This window comes from Cariama cristata, unplaced genomic scaffold (genome assembly GCF_000690535.1).
Source record: "Cariama cristata isolate BGI_N322 unplaced genomic scaffold, ASM69053v1 scaffold4516, whole genome shotgun sequence".
Taxonomy (NCBI): Eukaryota; Metazoa; Chordata; class Aves; order Cariamiformes; family Cariamidae; genus Cariama; species Cariama cristata.
In genome coordinates this window covers 16,071-24,774 of record NW_009623681.1, presented here as the reverse complement: position 1 = coordinate 24,774, position 8,704 = coordinate 16,071, and the positions used below count along the sequence as shown (strand labels likewise).

The following is an 8,704-nucleotide window of genomic DNA, read 5'->3' as shown; positions in this document are numbered from 1 at the left end:
TGATTACGTTCATAGTAGCCTATCAAGGCACAATTTTTGTGTCGTTCCCCCCTCCGCCCCCCCCTTACATTTTGACATGCAGTGCTAGAGATGTTTGCTGTTCAAAAAAGCTGCTGTGGGATTTGTCTCTAGTCTGATTTTCACACCAGGGGACATTGAAATCCTTCCAGCGTAGACTTAAAACTAAACAAAAGGTAAAGGCCTTGGTTCAACATCTCGCACCAATCATGCCAACGCAGTTAAGATGCATTAACCCTCTCTACAGTCTCCAGCAAGCATGTCACTGAGGCGATGTAATTCTACTTCTCCGGTCAAGTATTTTAGGTATTAACCAGGAGAACACAATTGGTCCTTCTGTAAATCTTCATTCGTATGACAGCTGTAGTGTTTTGATTTGGCATAACGGATCTTCAAGTCTAAATTGGTTTCTAGCTGGCATCTCATCTCAGCATACCACCGTTGGCATTATCTGCTATGTAGTGCATGTAATTGAAGTACCTAGGTATGCTCATTAAAATAAATGCATAATTTAACTGTATATAAACAGCTGCCAAAATTAACAGCTGTTAACCCGGCTGTATCTTGAAGGCTTGTAAAACTTGCATATTTTATAACTGTTCGGCACCTATAAAAGGCCTGGTCCTGCAAAGAGCTAGGCATGTGCTTATCTTCAATGATTTGAAGAACCTCATGAGATGATAAGGAATGAAACTACCCCCGGGCCTGCAGGAGCACCGCCGATCCTGCCTTGGGCGGGTGGTGCGGCCAGCCGGAAGTAACATTCGTGTCAAGGGAGACAACGAGAGCTGGAGTGACTCGCGGCGATGGGGTTTAGGCACTAGATATATTCCCTCAAGTTGCAAACGTATCTGAAATTAGACCAAACGTCGCTGTCAGATGTGGACAAGGCGAAAGTGTATTCCAGAATGGCCTTTATAAAACATGCCTGGAATTATAAAAAATTGAACCTGTATGATGTCTGTTTATGTACAGCTTTAATAGAAAAGAAATCCTAATCTAGAGTATCAAAATACTGCATTCATATAAACGTATGAGAGCATCTAATAGAAAAAGTGTAAAACAAACTTCTTTTGGAAATTAAATATCCTAAAAAAGTTGTTGGATTTTTTTTAAAAACCAACAACAAAACAAAACAACAACCCCACCAAACCAAAACACGAATTTGTGTGCTGCAAAGAAGGAAAAAAAAAAAACCCAAAACCTAACAGAAGAGGACTACATCTCCCCTCGTCTACGAGTTTTTGCTGCAACAGCTCTGCCTTCCTCCTCCTCTTCCTCCTCATAATTTTCTTCATGAACATCTTTCTGGTTGTTCTCGTCTTGCATTTCTTGCTCTTGATCTGCCCCTCTGTTATTCTTTTCATCTGCCTGATTGGGGGAAAAAAAAACAAAACAGAACAAAACCAAATAGATTCAGTGCAAGTGCTAGCTTCCTTACCATTTATTTTAGGGCACCGAGATGAAGTTAAGGAGCAGGAAGAATGGCCGTCAGCTGGAGTGGTCAGAGCTGATGGACAGAAACAAGAAAGGATTTTCAAAGGCCTCCAGGCAGGAAGAATTGACGTGAGGGTGGAAGAATAAGCAAAAGAAAGTTGGGACAGCATGGAATTTTAAGGTCTATGATCTAAAGGAAGCTACAACGACGATTATGTAATGTCACTGTGACACGTTCACAGTTCAGTGTTTAATCACGTCACCCAGTTTGGGTTTACACCGTACTTACATTTTCTTCATTTTCACCATATGGCTCTTCAGCATTGCGTTCCAGTCCTCGTTTCTTCTCTTCAGTCAAATCTTCCTGGATCTACAAAGCACAGAGATGTTCTGTGTGGTTTAATTTCCTTTAAAATAGTAGCCTGCGGCATAAACGTACACACTTTCACAGCAACACTTTTACAGATCAAAGATTCAAAAGAAAGGCAGGAGAGGGCACAGAAAGGTTCAAGGAGGAAAAAAAAACAACAAACCCAACCCACCCCACCACCCAACGATCAGGAAACTCACGACCCCTGAGAGCATATTTAACTTTTAACTACAATTTTCACAGACCCTCTCATCATCAGCTAATACATGTAGATTTCCATTCCGTGTTTTAACTTCACATATATATTATTTTGTTCTTCTCCTTCATAGGAAGAGTCTCATGACACAGCAAAGAGTCATTACCAACACTTCCATCCCACTGTGGGCTCCTAGAACTACTTCAGTTCTGATATGCAATGTGGGTACTCAATGGTAACTTTGTCCGTGTTTTCCCAGCAGTTGTGTGATCCTCTCCAACTGCTCCCGGAAAACCACAAAAGATCAAGGAGGGGACCGGGAGCAAAGAATAATCTCTTCCAATTTTATCCTCAGAGAGAGCAGGCCACACTGAATCTGTTTTCCAGATGTTCAGATCTTGATCTATCACTTCTTTATGTCAGCACTCCTCCTCGCTTCCATGTCCCTTCATGGTTAGGTGCAAATTTGAAAGAGGCATGCTTTTCGAAGTAAATTGGACTTTCTTTTGGAGAATGCTGTTATGTGTATCTGCTCCAAATGGTGTCCTGCAAGCTGGGTAAGATGCTTCTCTAAGGCTGTACAGTATTCCCCGTGGGGGCGGGGGGGAAAGGTGTTTCACCTGGCTGGGAAGCATTCGCCACTCAGCGCTGACACCTACCCCTGCCACAAAAATCAAGGATGCGACCGCTGCTTTCGACAGAGCTCCCTCCCTCTAGCACCTGCTATCATATTCTCCTGAACAACGGCAGCAACAGCCTTCTCGCCACCACCAGTAGCAGGGGAGTCTCTTTACCAGTTGCTTCCAACCGGAGGCAAAGCTGCTTCCGAACAAGTGTTTTGGGGTTAGATATCACTGTCAGCAGCAGGGCAGCCATCAAACCTGGATCGCTTTGAGGTGAAAGAGTTGACCAACAGCAACGTAGAATATTTAAGTCAACCTACTGAAGAAACTATTCCCAATTACAGCATCGTAACTCTTTCTTGATTGCTCATTCAATCACTGCTCACTCTTTAATACTTCCAGTAAGCACACCGGTCATAGTCCTTTACGAAATATGTATTAAATTACTTCCTGTAAGCCAAAGAGTCATTGCCAAAGGCCAACCGTTCCCAGTTCCTAATGACCTGGCTTGATTTAAGTAACGGTATTTCGAACTGGTGAATTCTAAGTGCGTACCAGCTAATCTAGACAAAGTGTTGCCCATAAGGGAGTAATGAGTAGCCGTTTCTAATGCTTTTTGTAAGACATTACGTACGAAGCAGAAAGTAGCAACTGATTATGTACGTATTGAACTGCAGGGCAGCCTACGCTAGCACATGCATAACAAGCATGCCATTCACGAAGGAAAAAGTCCCTTCCCTTCCTTTTCTCCTCCGGTTCCAAGCAATGCGCTAACAGCTTCCTGACTGACTCCACCAGTAGTAGGGGCTCACAGAACTTGGATTGCTTAGGAGGAGCACAGATACATCAAAGTCAGAGCTAAAGAGTAAGTTACTGGCCAAGGAAGCAGTGTGCCCAGAACAGCAGTGTGGGATTAGAGATGCAAAGTTAATGAGGTTTTCAGTGACCTTCAGAGGGTTTCAGGTTTTCAGGAGTTTTTTCCTTGCGTTGCAAATGGCTTAATCTTTTCAATTATTGCACAATTAATACCGTGTTGCACAGAAGACTAATGGATTGCAGCACATAAGCATGAGTAACACTAAATGTGCCCAGAAGTGCACAGCAGAGTAATGGCAAAGACTTCTTAGGTTTCATAAAGTCAGATAAAGTGATTTAGGTTTATCTTGCAGTTATAAGAGATCCCAACGTTGAACGTTAACAGGGATGAGCCATGCTACCTGAGTCTGCATATGCCTTGTGTCTGTTTTCTTACCTCCTCTTCTCCCTCCTCCTGGTATTGTTCATCCACGTTATCTTCCTGCTGGTCAGGATTTCCTGCCACCTGCAGAAAAAGAGAATATAAAAATTCAGTTCTATGTGCATGCAGAGTAACTTTAGAAGACTGAAGGTTAAAGCTTTTTGTTCTGGAACTACAACTTCATGTAAAGCTAAAGTAACAATACTAGCATAAGAAGTTATAGTGCGTTCATTAGCATTAATGATAGCCCAGTTACATGATTTAGAACTGCCTTAAATTAAAAAATAGACAGCAGAATGATTATAATAAAAATCACTTCACAGAATAAAGCAAGACTTTCCACACTAAGCAGGAAGACAATGAAATATTCACATCATTAAAGACTGGTGCCTGAAAACTACAGATTATCTCTGCCTAGAGGAGTTTATAGTTTAAACACGGTTGAAATGCGCAACAATCACTGGAATTGGCCATCGAAAGAAAGTGACACCACTGCTTAGAGTTGACTGAGTGTTGATGGCCTGGAAGCAGCATAGAAGGGATTTGTGCAAAGACATGAAGATCGTGTGAACGGGTGGTCTTGCAGGGCCGTGTGTGAAGGTAAATACAGGGGCCCTGCGCTGCGAGACTACAGAACCTCGCCGAGTGGAGCCAGCGATGAAAGACACCCCAGGCTACCACCAGTGGCAATTCCACACTTTCACCTGCGCACGTCATATATGGCTTAAAAGAGATCTTTAAAAATCAAAGTTCAGTGTTCTCTCACCAAGCTGTGCTACACTGTCCTTAAAGAGGACCTACAGATGGCCCCTTTCCCTTTACTGACCACTAGGTGCTCTTCCATTCCTGGATGGCCTTCCTTCTGACTGGTTTGCTTGTGCTTTTCATTTTCATCTGGTAGATTCTCTTCTCTCTCCTGCTCAGCTTCCTCAAACTCATCTTCTCCCTGATTGTTGGGGTCATCAGCAGGATTCATATCTTCCATGGCCGCCTTCTGTAATTTTCAGAAGTGATTGTTAAATACGTACTTTTCTTTCACAGCCAAATCTGATTTCACTTGAAAGCTACCCTAGCGGGACTATCTTAAAGCCAGCTCCGTACCCACTGAAACCAGCTGCAATCTCTCTACAGGCATCAGGGGTGACTGGATCAAACCCCAGCCAATACAGAAGGGTCAGCTCCCGAGAGGAAAAGTACTTCAGCACTGAACACAGACAGCACTGCAGTATGGGGATCCGTCTGGTAAAGACCAGATTGAATCCGATGACTTATTTCACACAGGCTGTTGAACTCCTTTTGTTTACTGACTATCTGACAACTGACAATGCCTGATAAGACCAGGTGAAAAAAGATAAGAGTTTAAACGCTCATGGCTCAAAAAGAGCTGATGTGATCTTTCAGTACCGGTCTGTCCTGCAATATTGACCTTGTCTACATCTATAATAAAACCAAAGAAAACAACACTCGCTTTTCATCATACTTTACCATTCAGAAAATGAGCATTTTCTTTCTGCTTATCATTCAGTAAAAGCATTTCCGATATCTTTGTAGCCGACAAGTTAAATATGCTTTAGAAATATTTACTACACAACTTAACTTGCTGAGGGGGAGGGGAGCAAAGACGATACGCTTGATGTTCCACACCACCAAGCAAGATGGAACCTGGAGGAAGGCACAGGACAGACTCCTGCATCCCGATCTCTGTGAGATTGATATTGCAGGTGTGTTCAGTGCTGTGGTATGTCCTCTTTCAAGATCTCACACTTCTGTACTGACTCCAGCTGGTTTCAGTGGCTACTGAGTTGGCTCTTACCCTCTTAATAATGATAGCATGAAAAATACTGTCACTGCTCTTTCTGACTGACCACCAATGAGTTACTCCTTTTATTTTTTTGAATCCAAGTTTACCTGGTCAAGTCCCAGCTAAGTCCAAATCCTTTATTCTATGTACGGCCCTGGTCAAAGGAAAGCAGAAAAGCAACGTGCTTCCAAGAAAGAAGCTTTTTTTGATTTCTTCTCAAGTCAGTAAGGACAACTTTAAATAGATCTCAGATATAAACTGTCAAACTTGTCTTCCTAGCAGACCTCTGGTTCATCTTATTTCTGTAATGCGCAATTATGTTGGATGAGACTTGTGGGTTTTCACTTCAGTAACGCTTGCAATCCATAACATCTTAATTCATACTCACCGATTCATCAGCCTGCTGATTTTCTACTTGATGTTCTGGTTCTTGCTGTTCATTTGCATTATTTTGATCATCATCTTCACCTTCATCCTGGTGGTGGTTGTCATGTTCGTAAGCTGACAAATTTTTTATATTATTAGCGTATTACAGCAGTTTCTACTTAGCCTTTTTAAGAGTCTTCTATATACTAGTTTCCATACGTGCTTTAGCAGTAGGCAGCCTTTACCTAAAGAGCCTACCTAAACATATAATGTTAACAGGATTGTTTTACTGCTAGTAGGAAACAGACACTGAACGATTATATAATTTGAAGAGATCAAACAAAATCCTAGGCAGAGCCAGGAATGTAACTAAGATCCACAAAGCCCCATCCTAGTAGCTCAATCAAAAGGACACTGTTCCTTTCAGGAATGTGGATATGATCTTTAGTAATTCCTGTGTTTCACTCAGTCAGTTCAGCCAGTGTTATCTGAGCTTCTGGTTTGAAATTGCGAGCTTATATTTCACTTGAATCCAAACTGGATATGAAATGAATATTAAAATCTGACATGACAGGCAGTACACAGGGAGTCTGTGAACATGGTAGGGACATAAATTTTATCTTACCTCCTTCCTCTTCCTGAATACCTTGCTCTTCTTGTCCTTGTACAATATCATGGTCCACGTTATCATAATGAGCCTGTTGGCTGAGAAAATTAAATGCCAACACATCATTCCAGTTTCCAAAAAAGTGCGTCTCTGCTTTAATAAACAAACCATCCTACTGCATCTCTGCCTCTCCCAGCTCCTGCCAGAATGGGTTCCAGTTTAGCTTTCGATTACCTAATATTTTCTCACATCATCTTCTCTGAAATACACTTTATAGAACACAGACCTTCTTGTGCTACTATACTAACTTCTGTGCTTCTATTTCTCTATACATTTCTCTCGCACTGGTGGAGTTAGATCACAGTCCTGAGGGATATGGGTCAGGCAAAGAGTAAAGTCAGCGCCCTGAATTTTAGGAAAGCAAACTTCCAGCTGTTCAAGGAATTAAGTCAATAGGACCCCCTGGGAAACTGCCCTCAGGGACAAGGCAGCACGACAGAGCTGGCAGATCTTTAAGGACGCTTTCCACAGAGTGTAAGAGCTTTCAATCCTCAGGTGTAAGAAATCAGGCAAGGAAGGCAAGAGACCAGCATGGCTGAGTCGAGTCTTGCAGGTCAGACTAAAAGGCAAGAAGGAAATGCACAGGCACTGGAAGCAGGGACTGGTATCCCAGAAGGAGTACAGGGGCACTGCCTGGTTGTGTAGGGATGGGGTCAGCAAGGCCAAGGCATGGATGGAGCTGAACTTGGCAAGGGACGTAAAGAATAAGAAGGGCTTCTACAGGTGGGTCAGCCAGAAGAGGATAGTCAAAGAAAGTGCACCCCCCGCGATGTGCAAGACTGGCAAGCTGGTAACAACGGATGAGGAGAAGGCTGAGGTAATCAACAGCTTTTTTGTCCCAGTCTTCACTGGGACTTCTCTTCCCACACCTCTCAAGTGGATGGACCGCAAGGCAGGGACTCGGGGATCAAAGCCTCCTCCACTGTAAGAGAAGATCAGGTTTGTGACCACCTGAGGAACCTGAACACAGACAAGTCTATGGGACTTGATGAGATGCATCCCACAGTCCGGAGGGAATCAGCTTATGTAGCTGCCAAGCCACTCTCCATGATATTTGAAAAGTCACAGCAGTCAGGTGAAGTGTCTGGTGACTGGAAAATGGAAAACATTGCACTCACTGTTAAAAAGGGTAGAAAAGAGGACCCGGGGAAGTACTGACCTGTCAGCCTCACCTCTGTGCCTGGGAATATCATGGCGCAGATCCTCCTAGAAGCTATGCTAAGGCCCATGGATGACAGGGAGGTGATTTGAGTCAGCCAGCATGGCTTCACCAAAGGCAAGTCCTGCCTGACCAACCTAGTGGCCTTCTATGATGGAGTGACTGCATCAGTGGACAGCGGAAGAGCTACAGATGTTGTCTATCCGGACTTCTGTAAGGCCTCTGACACGGTCCCCCACAACACCCTTCTCTCTAATTGGAGAGATATTGATTTGATGGGTGGACTGTTTGCTGGATAACCAGGTGGTTGGATGGTCGCATCCAGAGGGTAGTGGTCAATGGCTCAGTGTCCAGATGGAGATCACTGACCAGTGGTGTCCCTCAGGGGTCAGTACTGGGACTAGTGCTGTTTAGTATCTTCTTCAATCACATATCCAGTGGGATCAAGCACATCCTCAGCAAGTTTGCAGATGATGCCAAGCTGAGTGGTACAGTTGACCCACCTGAGGGATGCGATGCCATCCAGAGGGACCTGGACAAGCCTGAGACATGTGCCCATGTGAACTTCATGAGGTTCAACAAGGCCAAGTGTAAGATCCTGCACTTGGGTCAAGGCAACCCCCAGTATCAATACAGGCTGGGGGATGAAGAGATTTAACTGCAGCCCTGAGGAGGAAGACTTGGGGGTACTGGTGGATGAAAAGCTGGCCATGACCCAGTAATGTGTGATTGCAGCCCAGAAGGCCACCCATATCTTGGGCTGCATCCCAAGCAGTGTGACCAGCAAGTCGATGGAGGGGATTCTGCCCCTCTGCTCCGCTCTGGTGAGA

The 8,704-nt window shown here is 43.9% G+C and overlaps 1 protein-coding gene across 1 annotated transcript in view; it reads right to left on the bottom strand.

The window, feature by feature from the left end:
- Window positions 1–1,236: 1,236 nt before the first annotated feature.
- The window catches only part of GOLIM4 (golgi integral membrane protein 4), a 22,329-nt gene continuing 14,861 nt past the window's right edge, over window positions 1,237–8,704 (bottom strand). Inside the window, exons 11-16 of the mRNA XM_009702840.1 lie at window positions 6,674–6,753; window positions 6,071–6,183; window positions 4,708–4,875; window positions 3,897–3,965; window positions 1,745–1,825; window positions 1,237–1,389 (exon numbers count right to left, since the gene is read on the bottom strand). Coding sequence (XP_009701142.1) covers window positions 1,237–1,389; window positions 1,745–1,825; window positions 3,897–3,965; window positions 4,708–4,875; window positions 6,071–6,183; window positions 6,674–6,753 — 664 coding nt within the window. The remainder of the gene's footprint in view (window positions 1,390–1,744; window positions 1,826–3,896; window positions 3,966–4,707; window positions 4,876–6,070; window positions 6,184–6,673; window positions 6,754–8,704) is intronic.